At 37.7% G+C, this 19,175-nt stretch overlaps 1 protein-coding gene across 6 annotated transcripts in view; it reads right to left on the bottom strand.

The window, feature by feature from the left end:
* MAPRE2 (microtubule associated protein RP/EB family member 2) overlaps positions 1-19,175 on the bottom strand; it is a 135,738-nt gene that overhangs the window by 45,703 nt on the left and 70,860 nt on the right. For 5 of the 6 annotated variants that reach the window (XM_045527838.1, XM_045527835.1, XM_045527837.1 and 2 more), the window contains one exon: positions 18,341-18,468. The exons of the other annotated variant lie outside the window; for it this stretch is intronic. In XM_045527838.1, coding sequence (XP_045383794.1) covers positions 18,341-18,461 — 121 coding nt within the window. In that variant the 5' untranslated portion in view covers positions 18,462-18,468. The remainder of the gene's footprint in view (positions 1-18,340; positions 18,469-19,175) is intronic. 6 annotated transcript variants of the gene reach the window in all.

Raw genomic sequence — 19,175 nt, 5'->3', positions numbered from 1 at the left:
GATACATACATGTATACATTGTATAATAATCAAATCAGAGTATTTAACATATCAACTCATACATTTATTATTTATTTGTGGTAAGAACATTTGAAATCCTCCCCTCTAGCTATTTTGAAATACACGATACAATATTGTTAACCATAGTCACCCTACTATGCAATAGAAGACTATCCAACTGTAATTTTGTACCCATTGACCAGTCTCTCCCCTTCCCACCCTCCCTCTTACCTTCCCTAGTCTCTGATAACTATTACTATACTCTACCACTACAAGATCAACTTTTTTAGATTCCACATATGAGTGAGATCATGTGGTATCTGTCTTTCTGTGCCTGGCTTATTTCACTTAACATAATGTCTGCCAGGTTCATTCATGTTGCAGTAAATGACAAGATTTCATTCTTTTTTATGGCTGAATGGTATTCCATTGTATATATACACCACATTTTCTTTATCCATTAATCCACTGATAGACACTTAGGTTGATTGCATGTCTTGGTTATTGTGATTAGTGCTACAATAAACATGGGAGTGCAGATAGCTTGACATACTGATTTCATTTTCTTTGGATATATACCCAGTAGTGGGATTATATGGATAATATAGTTCAACTTTTGATATTTTGAGAAACCTCTGAATCATTTTCCATAATGGCTGTATAACGTGTAACAGTTCTCCTTTCTCCATGTCCACGTCCACATTTTTTACTTTTTTGTCTTTTTGATAATAGCCATTTTAATTGGGGTGAGGTGATATCTTATTGCGGTTTTTATTTGCATTTCCCTGATGATTAGTGATGTTGAGCATTTTTTCATATAACTGTGGCCATCTGAAGACCAAATCTGCAGAAAAGTGAAAGATAAACTTCAAAAGCCTAAATATGACATAACACAACTAGGTAAAAGCAATCCAAAGTGTAGGATGTTGTGCTTACCAAGAGATTAATTACGATGGGATATATGCTGAACCTATAAACTCAAGGTGCTACTGCAGTTATGCAGGTCAACAAGATTGATCTGGAAATAAGTAGAAAAAGGGGAAACTATTCTTTCTGCAGTGTCTGCACTTACAGCCCTAAAAATGTTTTCAGTTGTCGTACATCAAAAGTCACATCATGAGACTGACAAGTTTGGGACAGGAATAAAAAATGAACAGTTGGGAGACTGTATGAAGAAGGCAAAATATTTCAGAGTATATTATTTAAGTCTATGAAATCATGAAAAGCATAAGACAAATAATCTCATTTTTACCCAGATCCCAGGACTTCAACAGTAGAGTAACATCAGAATAAAGGGACATTTAAAAAAAACCTTTCAGATAAAAGGAAATATTACTTAACAATAATATATTTAGGGAATATATTATATAAGAAATGAAAACATCCCATATTTGTGTAAAATCTGTTAAAGTTCTCGTATCTATTTTCAACATTCTGAACCCCACAGTATCCTTATGAGGTAAGTATTTTTATTATCATTACCCTCTTTTACACATTTGGGAACAAGGCTCAGAAAGTCATCCAGCTAATAAATAGCAGAGTGGAATTTAAACTCTAATCTGAACTACAATAAAAAAAAAAAAAACTTCCTCTTCCCTATATTGCTTCCAGAAAATTATAAGTGAAAATTCAAAGATTAAAAGAGAGTTTGGAGATTTCTCAAAGAACTAAAAGTAGACCTACCATTCAATCCAGTAATCCCACTACTGGGTGTCTACCCAGTGGAAAAGAAGTCATTTTATCAAAAAGACACCTGTACTCAAATGTTTATTGTAGCATGATTCACAATTGCAAAGATCTGGAATCAACCCAAGTACCCATCAATTCATGAGTGGATTAACAAAATGTGATATATGTATACCATGGAGTACTACTCAGCCATAAAAAAGGATGAATTAATTCCTTTTGCAGCAATTCCAAAGAATTGGAAACCATTATCCTAAGTATCTCAAGAATGAAAAACTAACACCACATGCACTCTCTAATAAATTGGAACTAATGAATGAGCACACAAGTGCACAGAGGGAAGTAAAATCATTGGAAGTCAAGTGAGGTGGGGAAGGAAGCAGGGAGGGGCAAAAACCCACCTAATGGGTACAATGAACACTATTCAGGTAATGGGCACACCTATAGCCCTGACTCAAGTCATGTAACAAAAACATTTGTACTCCCTTAATATTTTGAAATTAAAAAAAAATTATTAAAAAAAGAAAGTTTGGAAGTTTTTCTAGATTATAATTCTAAAATTACAAGGGAAATTGCAAGAGAATATATAAACCTTTTGGACTGATGTTAGGAGTCTCAGTTGTACCTTTCCTAGTCATAGTATTAACAGAATCCTGGGCTGGACAGACAAATCATCAATGTACCCCAATGTACATTAATTTTATATTTTAGTATATATACTCATAAGGATTTCACTTTACATACACATGTATATAAAAATAAGCATTTCTTCTATTAAAATATAATCTTATTGCTCTCTCATATATATCTTATTTTTTTCTGTCTCTTTCTATATATATCTCTTATTGCTGTCAAAAAATCTCACAGCACTTTTCCAGAAATGCAACACAATCTGTGGAAAAAACATCAAGCCATATTGGGTTCTGCTTGGCATTGTCAATTGCACGGCTTCTCAAATTGCCCATCTGATTTTCTCATAGGACAAGGAACTATGATATGGAGAAGCCTATATCATTGAGGGATTTAGTTACAACTTTCTATTTTCTATAATCTTATTTGGTATTGATGAAGGGTTAGAAGAAAAGTATGACAACCTCAATTTACTAGACACATCTCTTCAATCATACTCTTCATTACAGGTAAATGATCTGTAAAAAATACTTATTCTCTGAAGCTAATATCAATGGACATGGGGAAAGTGGCAGGGAACCACCGAGAACTGGAGTGTTGGCCCTTGGATCTAAGCCTTCACATCTTGAATGAACTGTAACATGTCATCACACCCTTCCAAGCCAACAGTATTCTTATCTGCAAAACGTCAGGGTTGGATAGATGTCTAAGCTCTAAAATTAGATGCTTTTCTAATTCTCAGTTTGTCACCAACGTCTCTTTTAAGGGATACTCAATACTTCTGCTAATTAGAAGACAATGATGTTCATCCTCATATGACTAAGACATTTGCCAGTGCTCTCTCTTCCGGTCATCATGTCTTTTTTTTTTTTTTTTTTTTTTTGAGACAGTGTCTCGCTTTGTTGCCCGGGCTAGAATGAGTGCCGTGGTGTCAGCCTAGCTCACAGCAACCTCAAACTCCTGGGCTTCAGAGATCCTACTGCCTCAGCCTCCTGAGTAGCTGGGACTACAGGCATGCGCCACCATGCCTGGCTAATTTTTTCTATATATATTTTAGGTGGCCAGATAATTTTCTTTCTATTTTTTTAGTAGAGACGGGGTCTTGCTCTTGCTCAGGCTGGTCTCGAACTCCTGACCTTGAGCGATCCACCCGCCTCGGCCTCCCAGAGTGCTAGGATTACAGGTGTGAGCCACAGCGCCCGGCCTCGGTCATCATGTCTTTTGTCATAGTTAACACGAGAGGAGAGGCCAGTACGTGGCTGCATCTGGTGGGATACCCCTGGGGCACACACTGCCCTTCCGGATTACAGTTCTGCTGACCCTACCTTCCATGAACTTGTCTTTGACCCCCTGATATTTATATACACACTAATATAACCATATTTTATGTTATTCTCAATAGTTGAAATATTAACAATTAAAAATACCTTTCATATTAGAATGTTGTTTTTACTCAATAATCACAAAACCATCCCAGCTTTATTTTCACATTCAGCCTTATTCCTTGAACTGATATTCCTGCAGAACTGCAACTGTTTCCAAAGCCCAAACCTCATGTTGAAGGAAGTATTCCCCTTTGGAAAATCAGGGCGTACTAAAGAGAAAAAGTGAGGCTGCTAAATACAGGGTTACCTATTTCCAACCTGTCAGCAGAATCTTCTCTATCGACACAAATACAAGGTTTAAAGAGTTTAAATAGCAATGGTGAAATGCTTTGAAAGATTAACATTTTTAAGGTATTTAAAAACCTAAAGTTCAAAAGCATCGCTCTAATCCAAGAAAAATATGATTAAATTAGTAGTAGCTCTGTGTTGTTTTTATGGGAATCTTTAACATTCCTGGCATGAGGAGCAGCTTGATAGCTTCAGTTAGCACAGTATTATTTAGCTCTGTTAAAGGGAACTTAGGACACTGTTTACCTTACCTGCCCTGGGTTACAAATGCAAAAATAAAGATCAAGAGTTCCGAAATCTGGTTTCCACTGAGATTACTTCTTTGAATTCCCACGGTGCTCAGCTGAGCTTCCTGCTTCTTCCCACTGCTTGGTGTTGTCAGAAACTTTTTATTCTGATTGCAAGCAAGTCTCAAAGACAAGTAGCTTTCAAACTGATCTCATGTAGAGGGAAAGGAGTAACAGCCAGCAGGAAGATTTCAGCTCCCACAGATACAGACAGAAAAGGCTTATGTGAATTGTGGAGAGTGCTGAAAAGCACCCCATCCTTTCCCTTCGACACACAGAGTATGCTGTCAAAGGACATTTTCATCTCTTTTCTTTTATAGGAAAAGAAATAAGCTAGGAAACATTATTCAGGCAGATGGATTTTTAAGAGTATCAGCAGATAAATTAAAAGGGCTTGTCAAACCACGTGATCGGTCTTTCATCTGATAAATGCCCTCAGTTTTTTACTAATTCATATGACATAAAGCCCTCTGAAGAATCTTATAAGGCTGCAGGAAATTGCAGTTAAAGGTATCAGCATCTTCTGTTCACAACCTGCCTTTAACCATGAATACTTTTTAAAAAGTAATGTTTCCTTTAAATCAGAATTTTATTAAGAAATATGTAGAACATTAGAAGTTAGACCTGCTGTAGAGAAAATTGATCAGATATTAAAATCACTGTACTGAGTTGATTTGAAAGTGTTTCCTCATGGAAATATCATGGGAGAATGAAGAATATTTTCCTCTATCATAAAAATGGAAATTTCAATGTAGTAAAAAAAAAAAACTCTACATACCAAATAGCCCTTGATTAAGATTTAGGTATCAATATTTTTATGAAAAAGTAGATTTCATAGAAATAGAGATTACAACAGATTGAAATATACAATACACACAAGGGAGTTCATATTTTAAGAGTGGTATTTGCAAAAATAACTTTCACAGACATTAACGATTATAACTCTGCATTGAAAACATTGCAAAGAACACTGAAATTTAACTAGACTACTTACACTTGTTTTATTCAACCAAATCATAATTACCCTGTAACTTGTTAGGGTTTAAACTTGTGTTTTAATGCTCTAAGAAAAAAATACAAAACTTCGAACCTGCCTAATGATACAGAAAAAGATTCAGACAATTGAAAGAATTTTTTTTAAATGGCAGGTAAGTAATTATCTTATTAATGTCAAAGATATTTTTTATCTGCTAATTAATGATCCAGTGCCAGGTGCTCAGTTTCATGCTTAGTTTCTAATACCAGTGATTTCCTTCAGGGCAATGTGTTCATCAAATTTTACCAAAACAAGCTATCTAACATATCCTGCTTCATACATTAAGATTCGGCTTCTACACAGGAGTCAAGAATGAAGGAGGTGGGAGAGGCACTTGGGGCACAAGGCAGGAATGGTGTGCAGTACAAAATGTCACTGGCTTCCAGGGAGTCTGATACTGAAACTGGCAGCGAGATGTCCCAGAGGCTGGAGTCTGAGAATAGAGCTAAAGTTAGAATTTGGCATTCCAGACAGAAGAGGAAAGGAGACATAAAAAGCCTTTATTACAAATGAAAAACGAGATAGAAAGGTACATATGAAACCCATTCTGAAGGGGTCAGTTTTCTCATTAGGGTCATGAAAATAGAAAGTTTCATAAAGCTGTAATATGAGGGGGTACAGCTTGTCTACATGTGCACTCATGTATTCTCACAAAGGTCTGTGTCACCTCTCTACTTTAAGGGACAGAAAGGGTTTTCTAAAAAAAATACTAAAGTATACAATTGCGTAGAAAGGAAAGATTTATATTAAGAGAAGCCTGAGTAGCAGGTAAGAATCTGAAAAGACATGAGATCCTATCTAATTTTTGTGGTGCTAGGTCATCTCTAAAGAAATGCCCATCTGTAGGCGACAGAGAGGTGCCACTTGTTTATTAATCAATGAAAAACCAAAAAATCAACAAATACTTACTGAGGAATATGATCTTAAAGAACCAAGTAACTTAGTTCTGAAACCAGAGAAATACACATGAAAAAACAACAAAAATATAAAACAACTATAAGTGTGCTAAACTATATGGCATAGATGCATAAATACTAAAGGAAGTTAGTTCTTGCCCAATAAAAACTCAAGAAAGCATAATCAGTATCATTAAACAGATAAAGTCAAGTCCAACTTACACAATCATTTTCAGTCCTCAGGTAGCTTAACTCCTACTGCCAAAAGCTTAAAACAAATACTCAATGATCTTATATGAGTTTATTACAAAACTACAAGGCTTTGTAAAGCTCTGAAAATTAATGAGAGGGAGAACCTATCTCTTGTTGATCAGGAAAAATGGGGGAAGGTGGCATTTGAGATGGCCTTAAAGGAGGCATTCCAGGCAAAGATAGGGCATCAGGGCATACAGTGAAAGTTGTGTTTGGGCAAATGTAGGTTATGGGAAGGGAGTTGTGGGGGTAAATGCTGGAAAGGTGGGTTGTAGCCAGATCACTCAAGGCTTTAAATGCCAGGAAAAAAAGAAGCTTAACTTAATTTGGTAGGCAACCCAATGCCGATTTCCAGACCCACGTGTCTTTAGAGTATCTAAAATATGTTATTTTTAAGCTCCAATCTTCAGAACATATCGTTTGTTAGGGCAAATTAAATTAAGGGTAAGAAACCTAAAACTGATCACTTTTCCCAGTTTTGGGGGGAAATTTCTACTGAATCATTGCCCACATCATTCTATCAACAGTTATATAATATATGCCAGGCTACTATTAATACATGAACTCCAGGTATGGTAGCCGATGGAGAGGCTTTTAGGATATAGTGTAAGATACAGTGCTACCAGTCCATTTTGACACAATGTACCCCTTTCTCAGGTTAGTCTTTTTGTGGCTGAGGTCACGATCCCTGGGACTAACGACTGGGAGTTCTAGGGTTCTTCCCTAGATCAAAGCCATTCTGCCCTCCCTCAAGACTTGCAGGTGAGGGCTTCTTACTCATGCACTCCCTCTGAACCCAGTCCACCAGCTCTCACCCATACCAATAATATCCCCTATTGCCACAGGAAGAGGCCTTGTGCCCAGAGAAAGCCCAGAGAACAAGGCGTGGCACCAAAGGAAGCCCCCAGCACTTAAAGGGGAACTCTCATGTAGCTACCATGTAACATTCATGCAGACCGTGATACCTAACAGAATATTGTTCTACAATGAGTAGCTTTCTTCGTATTTCCCAGGTTAAATTCAGAATATACTTTGTTTTCTAAGCACAATTTAGTATTAGAAGGAACCCAAATTAGTATGAAGAATGTACAGTATTTACTGCAGGGATTCAATCATATGACCGTGGTAGAAATAAAAGAATGGAATAGTAAAAATAAAAAAAGAATAAAGAAGCAGGAAAGGACTTCTGTAGGTTTTTTAAACTGTGGATTTGAACACAATTATATGTAATTTTAAAGTCGATGTACATGCTTTCATTAAAATTTGGCTCCTTTTATAGTTGTCTACAGTTTTTCCACGAGCTGTCTGTACAAATGTAATCTAGAAGAAATGAAAGCGGAGAATGATCCTCCTTAGGCAGAGTATGAGCACTGCAGGAAACAGTGCTGGCATTCGTTTCACATTTATATGCTGCTTATTGTCAAATAGTTTGGTCATAAAATGATTATGAGTGTTAATACTTGGGTAAGAACACACCCTTGGAAGGGAGGGGACAAATAAAGAGAGGTAACTTGCTATGCGTCACAATTACATAATGGTTTCAGGGTGGAAAAAACCCAATCTGAAGAGGGACAGTGATTTTAAGAGTTGCCAAGCAATTCCATTATTCTGTTTCCAGGTAAGCAATTCCAACATGCCCAAACACTTGACAGTGATTTCTGACACTCCTTTTTTTTTTCAACAGAGTCTACAGGTCTAATAAACTATAAATTTAAAAACACAATTCAGAAAAAAAATGGGTCAGAAATGTTTTCTTTTACAGAGTAGCAGACTTTGGAGATGTTTGGCTTGATCATCTTAATTGTGTAGAAACCAGATGGGTCTGCTATTATTTCAGAAGTTCCCATGCACATGCTGCCCATTAGTGTTCTACACTGTCTCATGGTAAGAGAGGCTGGATGTCTACTTCTGTCCAAGGACCTTGTTCTACCTATGTTTTGTACTCAGGTAAGCTGAGAAAAAGGAACTTGCATGCTCTGAATAGAAATATGTCAAAGAGAACATGGGGAGTAAAGGAATAGGTCCTAATTGGGTATGATCTGTGTTGTTTTTTGTGTATTGCTATATCCTCAGATCCTAGTTCACCATCTGACACATCGTAGGTACTCAAGCTACTGACTGCAGGAATAAATAAAGCAATGTATAGAATATCAAAACAGTATCTAAATGGTAACTTTACTCAAAATTACCATCTTCCTCTTTGCTGCCTGAATCCTATCCATAAAGACCTAGTTTGAATAGCATTTCAATTCAATTCAACTTCATAAATATTTATTGACCATCCACAAAATTTGCATGGCTGTTTGGGCAAAGACCCAAAACAAGGGTAAGACAAAAAGCTTTTCTAGACGGAAATAATCTTCCCTTTCTTTGAATGTAGCACGTATGACTCGAAGCATTACTGTCCCTCTTTTGCTGCCCTGAATCCTAATATATGTTCCAGAAGTCTTATACATGCATGTACCTGCATAAAACACTGCACCTTCTCTCTGCCTTGATCAAACCTTTTCCTCCTACAATGTCCTTTTGTCATCTTTTACACTTAAATAGAAACTTCGAAAGCTTAGTCTAAACATCACATCCTTTATGAAACTTTTCTGTTCTCAGCACAGAAGTATACGGGAAGCCCAACAGTAGCTTGACTTGCATTTTAATTAGTGCTCTCTCTCCTGCTTGATTGGCGAGTAGCTCTTTAAGATTGGGGTGGTGTCCAATTCATCCTTCTACTTTGCTAGCACAATGTCTGCTACCATAACCATTGGCAGGTCTGGAATTTCTATGTGGAAAAGGTTAGGAACTGCAACCTGGCTAGAGCTGGGAAACAGACATAGGAATGAGGGGATAGAACAGAACAAGAAATGGTGACTACCTTTAAATGTTGCATTCACATGTCCCTTTATATAAGACTCAGAAAACATCAACTTCTCACATTAAAGAAGGGGTAGAAAAAGTACTGATGGAGCCTCTTAGCATGGCTACTGCAACACAGGTTTGTTGAACAGTATTAAATACATGGAAAACAGTGATACTTTGATGAATAAATCCTTTGGGGGACCAAGCTTGTAACAAACTTATTCTAGAAAATGCCCTATTCTCCTCAATGGCATAGAAAGGAGGAAGTTAGGATGCAAAGGCCTCTTAGGGACAAGCTTGATAAAAAGCTAGCCTGGGTCTGACGTGAGAAAAGGGCCATATTCCTGGGATTTCAATGGCAGATCATGCACAGACGTGCGCGTGTGGATCTCTAAGGAGGCATTATCCTGGCTGTTGTTTCACTGGCCAGAAATTGCTCTGAGAGAGCTGCAAAGTTCTTCTAAGGCAGGTGACGAAATTTCAGAACCACCTCATCTTGCTTGGAGGGAAAAAGAGGTTAGATCTAGAGGGAGCAAGCCAGAGAAAAGGAGGCTTGTTCTCCACCCTGCTCCTAGGAGGTAGAGCAAGGAAAAATTTTGTAAGAATGGGAGCAAATGCTTGTGTCTCTCTACGTTTGGTAAGAAAGTTCTTGATGACGATGCTATCATTGGAACTTATCCTCGTCATTAGAATTGCCAGATATGTCTCATTTCTTCAATTAGAATGTAAAGGGTGGTGATAGAGACTTCTTTTCTATTCCCTTTGTTCTTAGAAGAGATGTTTAATGAACTTCTGATAAATGGATATGAAAGAATCAGAAACAAACTGACATGTGCACACACACAGTGAACTCTTCACTGCATCCAGACAGAGCTGGCACACAAAGCACTAGGCTATGATCCAAGGAGGCCCCAATGCTAGTATCAGCTGTGAACATGGGTTCTTAGAGCTTTTACCCTTGTATATAAAACAGGAATAAAAAATTCCTATTCTTCTCCCTCACAGGATTATTACATGAATTAAATAATACAAATAAAAAGCACTATGAAAATGGTCAAGAGAGAGATATAAAAGCTGAGGCACTATGACATCACTATACCTATAAAGTATAAATCTATGTATTATGTGCCTGGTTAAAATAATCAGAGCTATAAAAATGAATAGACTTGAATTGGACTGATTCAGATATGAAATATGAATCTCCAAAATGCATGTTTTATATTCAAGGGACAAAGAACCAAAGAACAAAATGAAGTCCTTGGCTTCCTACCAGCAAAGAAAGGGTATAACACATTCCTAAGATCCTCTAGCATATCTGCTGAAAAACATGAGAAGGTTTCTCCAGTTCTTAAGTCTTTCTTCAGATAAACATATGAGGTGCTTAAGCAATCATAAATTCATTTATAAAAGGAAATGACTATTTTCTCCCAAATTTATACTCTTCCTGTTTAAGTCTTTAGATGATTTAAGCTGACAGGGAGAAAAGGGAAAGAAAAAACAGCAATATAAATACAGAATAACGTTTTATACAGGATGTATCCACTGTGCAAAATAACTGACATCTTTAGAAAAATCAAAATAACTTTAAGTATGTTGGAACATATACATTTTTTTTCCCATTAAGATACTGGTTCTTATTGATCTTGGTGAATGATTTCAAAACAAGCATATCATCGTGTGTTTTAAAAGTAAGCACGTTATCACAAAACAGAGATACAATGAGGGGAGAAGGGGCTCTAAGTTTCTGTAATTAGAATTATGAATTATAAATGAGTCTTAAAACCCACCATGTCCTTGGACTCCAGCACGGTTTCCCACACCCTATACCAAGATCCCTGGGGCCTAAAGTTAGGGCTCCAGGCACTAAAGTCAACCCCAGGGCTTTGGAGACTTGATAGTACTATTATCAGTATCACCCTCATCAACTGCATCCACCTTAGACTTCTTTGGATGAAGTCGTGGTACAATTCTCATCTCTAGATCACAACCACTGACCCATTTATGGTTTTAGGGCAGGTAAAACTCCACAGGGTCTTACTACAGTAGAGAGAGTAGATATAGCAGAGTTTGTGAATTATTGACATACCCAATAAGAACTCTGAAGACTGCACTCATCTATGACATCTGGGAATTTTCCCGCATACAGGGGGGGAAAAAGAGATGAAAGTGGAGGATTTAACTGAGGGTATTGCTTTGTACAAATTCCAAAATTACTGTCTTGTGTGTGTGATCTTACTGTGAATTCTCAAAGGCAACCACTAATCCTGTTTCTAATATGCTACCAATTTGCTTTATTCGCCTTACGGCACTTTATTAAGTTCACTGTGATTACATGTTCCTGACTTTTTGTTAAGTATATATACTGCCAGCCTTCAATAAAATAATGACATTCTAGGTGATCAATTTGCCATAGCCCATTTTTAAATTTTCCCTCGGTTATGGTGTTTATCACTTCCCAGGTGAGACTCCAGTAGAAATGGGTAAAAACAGGATGTGCAGGGATGGATGTGTAGGTCTGTTCCTGCGAAAAATGCTAACACGAATCACATGACACCTATCCAGTTAGAGACCTGAACAGTTATCACCGAAGTTTGGCTTTACAGAATGTAAAAATATCTGTTGCATTCCTTCCAAAGAAGTTAGCAATTCTATGGTTTCCTGAGATTATGCCACACAGTTGCATAGTTGCTTCAAACGAGTAAAAACAATTTTCACATACTCATATGATGAGATCATCAGGAAAATCCTTTATATTTCTCTTAGCAAAGACAACATACTTCATGTACTCAAGAGCTGTACCTCGTAAAGTACATGCCTTTCACTGACCAGAGTCCCTACATCATAAGATAAAGGCCACCCTAGCTTGGAGAGTCTGTTAGGGTAGGTGAAACTAAGTGCCCCACGCATTATCCTACATACTAGTCACTCTGCCTGGCTCGGAAGGGAGGAGAGCATTTCTGAGGTGTTCCCCAAACTGTGACCATTCTAAACCATCCAGGAGCACCCAGGCACCCCCAAAGAATGGGAATGAATGTCTTTATTCACTAACTCCCTATGTCCCTACCTCCCTTGATTTACTTCCTCCTCTGGGCATTGCAAAGCCCTTCTGAAACAGCACTCACCACAGTGTGGTCTCTAATTTTTTGTAGAACAGTACCCTGTTGTACTGGTGTCCCCAGAGGCTAGCCCAAAGAAGGGTTCAAAACATGTTTGTTAAATAAAACCAAACCGATTGTCACAACTGAATGCAGTAGTGAGGTAAGTGAAGACGTGGCTGATCACTTTCCAAGACATACCATCCAGATGCATAAAAAAAAGAATTTAGAGGGGCAGTTTGCTACATGAAGGTGAATGCATATATACTTTCTCCCACTATGGTATTTAACGTTACAAAGGGAGTACACAAATAACCCCAACAGAAACAAAAACACCAATTTACGTTTATCTTCAGTAGCAAAGTGTCAGGATATATGTAAATACACAAATTTGGAAGGCAAAAAAAACCCTACTGTATTTGCTATTCTGCTCAAAAAATAAACTCCCTTTCAACAGTGCATTAATGGAGACGCTAGGGTATTTTACCCATTGCTGCAACTGCACCTGAGGCCGGACCCCTCCCCGCCATTACCCAACTCCCATTTTGCCCCCTTCTTCTCAGTGAGTTGGTATGCTGGGACCAAGCAGGCTGATTTTAAAATTAGCTTAAGTCAAATAATTAGAGAGAAAAACTGTCAGTGAAAAACCAAAAAACAAAACTCTCTACATAACACATCACAAGTATGAATGCTATTCCATTATATTAGTTACCTCTCTAACAATAATAATAGAATCTGAGATGATGTAACTTTTGCACAGAAAATCACACTCTATGATTTTATAAAGCTAAGCAAACTCCTGGGCTCACAGACACCGACAGAATATCCTTACTTGGTTTCAATACCAGAGAGCCAATAAGAGAAGCCCTACTAAATTTAGACTCTGAGCTGATTTCATCACTAACCTGTCCTGACAGAGGTCTCTGTGGACGGAAGGGAGGAGGCACAGGGGACGCTGCACCAGGCTGGGATCAACCTATTTAACAGGCACAGATCTGCAGCCAAAAATGGTCACAGAGAACACTCTTCTGGGCTCAGTCAGGGACAACTGCCATCAGGGCAAAGCCCAGAGCACCTGTATCACAGATGGCCACACCTACACGAATCCCAGAGTGTACTGTATATCCCAGCCCCTTCCACAGAGCCATCACATACCCAGAATTGTAAATGTGACTACAGTATCATCAGCCAAATTCAGAAGCTTTCCTGGAAGAACAAAATACCAGAAACTTGATCCAAGACAAAGCTTGAACCAATGTGGAGAAGCACAAATTGAAACTGAATCAAATCCTGATTATTTTCTATCTTTTTTTTTTTTTAAGCCAGACAAGAAAATACCTAAATTTTCCATCTGAAAATGGCTTAATTCAAATAACATTTTATTAAGATGCTAAAATGCTCAGGAAAATAACTGAGCTCTTAAGCAGCAGAGTGGCAGTCCGGGGTAAAGTCACAGCCCAGGCAGTGTCCCCTGGCTCCCAACATGTGGACTGTGTCTCAGCATTTGCCAAAGTCAGGTGTTTGCCCTTCCTGGGGAAGGGGTGGGAAGGAGGGAGGGAAGGAGGGAGGGAAGATGCACAGAGAGAACTGGGCAGGCTGCAGCAGCCTTGTGACAGGTAGCAGAGTCACAGGCAGGCATTCAGTGGGCCAAGAGCTGACAATGACCCAGCATTGGACCCACTGGCTTTGCCACAGCCTAGGAGAGAGGATGTGAACACAGGAAAAGGGATGTCACAAAGAAATTTCAAAGGAGACTTGATATGTCACTGCACGGGGGAGAAAGGAGGAAGATGAAAAGGAAAAGATGCACTTTCTTCCACCTCATCTTACTCCCTTCCCATTTTTCTTCCTTCTTCCTCTCCATATAATCTATTTTCTTTCATCATCTCCACTAAGGAGTTTAAAGTTGCTAAAGCTGTTTTTTTTTTTCTTTTTTTTTAGAGATTTTTAGCACCATGTTGCCCATTCACTCTTGTCACTACCTTATGAAACATCTAGTGAACTGGTTTGGGCTGGTACTAAAGCAAAAACCATACATCCCCTACCCTCCTAAAAGTCCTGTAAATTTTATAAAGCAACTGAACAAAAAATATAAACTATTTCTAAGCTAATCTAATGTTACATGTGGTTCAGTGCACCCCCTCACCCCCATTCTACCATGTGAAATTCGCCACTATTACTCATTTCAAAACAGATTTAGGTGAGCAATATAATACTGTCACGCTCTTACAGGTAGTATTCATAGTCATTGATGGTCTGTTCTCCATTTACATAGCCCACTTTTTAACTTGAAACTTAAAGGTTGCTTTTCCCAAGAAATAAATGCAAACCAAATATGCATATAATTACATGACCCAGATTTAATGTTCAAAGAAAATTTTCACAAGGTTACATCCCTGGGATAAAATAACAGGAGACAAAAGTGAGTCATTCTTTATTATTTTGCAACTTACTACAATGTATTTACAAGTGTTCTACCTTCTCATACCATCTTTCCTTTAAAGAGCTTTTAAAAATGCTTACATGGAAACAAATGAGATATTATATAAAGGCAGAAAACTCTGAAGCAAATGCAACCCCAATGTGAGGTAGTATTTCAGCCCTTTGTGAGCTGAAGAAAAGGTGATGTTAGTTTTAATATTGAGCTGGAGGAAGATCTCTTAGCTGGAAATTAAAAAAAAAATAGGAGATATTGCAATAGGAAAATAAATGCAAAACGGGAACCACCAGGATTAGAGCATAAATTTTTAAGAAAGAGAGTAAGAAATAATGTTGTTAAACAAAAAAAAAAATAATCAGTTTAAATGTGTGAAGGTATTTTGTGTATGTTTTTCCAGAGCACACCACTAAAATAAAATCCCACACAGTAAACTAAAAGGAAATTAAATGAAGAAAAAATATTACCCAAGAAATTTGACTACTCATAAGTATGAAGAGGATAAATCACTTAGGTCAACAATATTTGGTTTTGTTCTTATCCTAATAACACTGTCCTGGCTGCCTTAAATGTCTTCTAGAACAATGAAGGGTATAAATAAATAAATTCATAAATAAATCAATAGGAAGACAGCTTCCTCCTGCTAAATGTCATTGCTGAGACAAAAGTCACAGATTAAATTACAAACAAGGAAAGTTCCAGATAGGTTCTGGATGATTTAACTTCACTTTTAGTGGTTTGCGGTTTCTCAAAAATGTACTGCAAGCTCTAGCCTGCTGCACAAAAGTACTTGGGGTGCTTCTGAAATGCAGATTTCCAGGCTTTGCACCCAGAGGTCCTGATTTAGGTCAAAGATCCCAAGCACCTGCTTTTTCAGCAGCTCCCCAGGAGACATAATCTGCATATGGGCCATGGTTTATACCTTGAGAAAACTACTGCCTAAAATAAAACACCCATCTCTCTACTATGGAGATTAACATTTTTTTTTTTTTCACCAAGAAAACATGTTTCAGAGCAGAAAGAAATCTTTAAATCTGCTTTCTTCTTCTGAACCATCAACCTTATAACCTTAGGTAGCCAGCAAGTTATTCTAATGGAAATTTCACCTGTTTAATAGTGATCAAAATTGCCTTTGCAGGTTTTTATCAAGCCACACTTAGTAGCAATGCAGCTACATACAAATGGCTGTAAATGGACGCCAGTGCTTTAAGATAACTATATAAGCATCCCTCACAAATGCTGCTGAAAATTCTGTTGAATTTGCCTTCTGAGAAATTTTAAAGTTCTGCAAAGATTATGTATATTGCTCATAAACATCTACTACTGTATCTAAAAATAGTCTAATTTGCTCTTATTCCATTTGCCCCTCCCAAAACTGTCCAAGTGTATTGCACAGGAAGCTCCTCATGGGTTCCCTTAACATTTAAGGCTCATGACTGGGAATTTTCTCTATGACCCTTGCCTTTTCCTTATCCCCTTCCTTCCCATGTCACTTTTTCTTGATAACCAACCCATTCCCCTTATCCACATGTACATGCACCCACTTGGTGGGTAAGATACACATTTTTGTCTTTGCTGCTTAGCAGTTGCAAAGTGCTATTTATTCATCACCAGCATGAGCATTTCTCAGGGAACAGTGTGTCAGGCCCTGAGGAGAAATGGACAATTTCACGAACAACCACGACACAAAGTGATACGTGCTATTAACAAAGGGACTGTTAATAACACAGAAACTCTGTTTTTGGTTTTTTGCAGCACATTAAAAATAAAATATTAGAGAGCTCCAGAATGCACAGTAAGAACAGCACAATAATATTTGAGGAGAGATTTGAAGTTGAAAAAGCCGTAATAGCAATTCTTTTTCTGAAAGTAACTTTTAGAGCCCTTTCAGTAGACCAACAATATATATACCTGGTATATCATCATTGGAGTCTAAGTCAGTTTTTTTCTAGCTTGTATTAAAGAGCAAAGATCTGGTTAGTTAGGACCCACTATTGACCTCATAAATCACAGGACTTCATGTTTGAGGTGTAGGTACAGAGAGGCAGGTGAGGCAATGCCTAGGTTCTAGCCAACCTCATTGTCCTTCCTTATGGGAAAAATGATCATGGGGGAAGAGATGTCAATAACATTAAAAGTTAGTCTTCTAGAGCATTCTGATCAAATCCAGACCTGGCAAAGAGAGAATACCTAAACTGGTACCCACCAGTGCTGAAATCAGACATGATCTGAGAGTGACTACAGGTGGCTTTCCAAATTCTGAAGGCACTGCATGAAATCTTTTTTTACACACATGACCTACCGGGAAAGACAGCAGAATGTCCAACACCACTGTATCAGCTAAAACTGGTAACTCCTTCATATCTATCTATTCTGGCTCATGGGAATTTCACACGAATACATTTCAGTAATATTTTCTAATACCATTTTCATGTTAGAGCCAGAGGCAAAAGGGAAATCTCTTATCTATTAGTTTATAAGAAGAAAATAATCCCTGTTTTCAAAGGAGAACTATTTATTTATTTGATAAATACTCCAATCAAAGAATGAATTACTTTACCAGCAGATGTTCTTATAACATGCCCTTACTTTATCATTGAAGTCAAATCTTTTTACTTTTTAAACAAGTGTAACTCAATATGCATTCCTTGCAGACTTACTTTATCCCTCCCAGGTATGGGCAACCACAGGCATTCAAAAAAAGATAAAATGTAGTCCTGTCCTCAAGGACTCTCGGTATCTTCAGGGGCAGTGAGAGTTAGACATTATAACACAGTGTGGCAAGTGTTATTGTGGAGGGGTGGGCACAGTGTTTCAGGAACACCACAGAGCCTGGGAGGCTGGGGAATGTTTCACAGCAGGGGTGGCAGGTGAGCCGGATTTTAAAGTGTGAACAGGATTTTCCCACAAACAGATAGAAGAGGAAAATCCTTCTTAGCAAAGGAAGTGTGAAAAAAGCTGGGGGATGCAAAAGGGAAAGACTCTTTAGGGAACAAAGAGTATTTTGTGGGGCTGAGGCAGAAGGGAGAGAGATGTGAAGGATGGAAGTGAGAAGATGGGTGGCAGGCAGAACAGAAAGGACCTCATCAGTCCCGTGAAGAGAGTCTGAAGTTTCTCCTGCAGGAAGGATCATGGGGAACCTGAGGTTTTTAAGGAGGGTGTTGCAAGATCCAATCTATATTTTCAGGAGGTAAGTGTGGTGGCAGAGGATGATAGAAAAGAGGCTAGGAAACAGTAAGAAGGCATTTCAAAGCTCCAGCAAGAGACCAAGAGACCATTCAGAACATGCATTGGGATGGCTCTACGCTCTTGGAGTCTCATGAACACCCCCCAGACATGTTCTTTAGTTATACCTGAGTTTTTCCCCTTTAATTATATATCAATAGGGATATATATTTTTTCCAATCCAAAAGATATCATTTGTGTTTCATAAAATCCCATTCCACATGACAGGCAGTAAACATTTAGGCAAACGCTTAAAAGATAATCTCTTACCTGAACAAAGCTGCTCCACTTTTGTGTAGTTTAAAGATACTATGTCATTAACCCATGCAATGATGTCATGTCTGCTCATAGTCTCTTGGGTTATCGAGGTAGAATACACATTGACTGCCATTCCCCAACTAGGAAAACAAACAAACAAAAACAAATAAGTTTATTTATCTACAAGGAAAAAATTAACTCAGAAACTTAAAAGACACCTATTTGAGGTCAGGATATCTGGCAGAGATTTGGGGGATGTAATAGTCCTGTTCTGGCTAAGCCCTTTAGCTTATTTTTCTCTTTCTCTATTCTACATATTTGCCTTAATATTATTAAAATATTAATATTAAATTTATTATTAAATTTCATGTATTTTTCATGTAGTATCATTTTATATCTTCCCAACCACATGCAAAGGTTCCTCAGGTTCTGAGATTCCTAATTTATGATACAATTTAGAGTCTCGCTCTTGACAATCAGTCTGTGTGATATTAAAAAGTTATCAGGTCTTTAACAGGGTACCCCAGAGTAGTCTTTTAATTTTATACATTATTTCATAGTACTTTCATTACAAGTACTTGGAAATGTTAGTGTTTTAGAGTTTGGCCATTCTTGCAGGTGTGTAGCGATAAAGGATTCTTTTTAACATTTAAACCTGAATGAAACTTTGCAATTTTACCTATTTTGTAGAATATGTATGTGTATATATTATAGATATGTATTAAATTTTATTTTGGAAATTTTCAAATACATGCAAAAGGAGAGAGAATGGACTAACAAACCAGTTGGGTTTACTCCTTGGCTTCAATTCAGTAATTATCAATACTTCACCAATCTTGTTTCACTT

Source organism: Lemur catta, chromosome 16, assembly GCF_020740605.2.
Source record: "Lemur catta isolate mLemCat1 chromosome 16, mLemCat1.pri, whole genome shotgun sequence".
NCBI lineage: Eukaryota > Metazoa > Chordata > Mammalia > Primates > Lemuridae > Lemur > Lemur catta.
The sequence above is the reverse complement of the archived record's forward strand: the minus strand, read 5'-3'. Positions and strand labels throughout refer to the sequence as shown.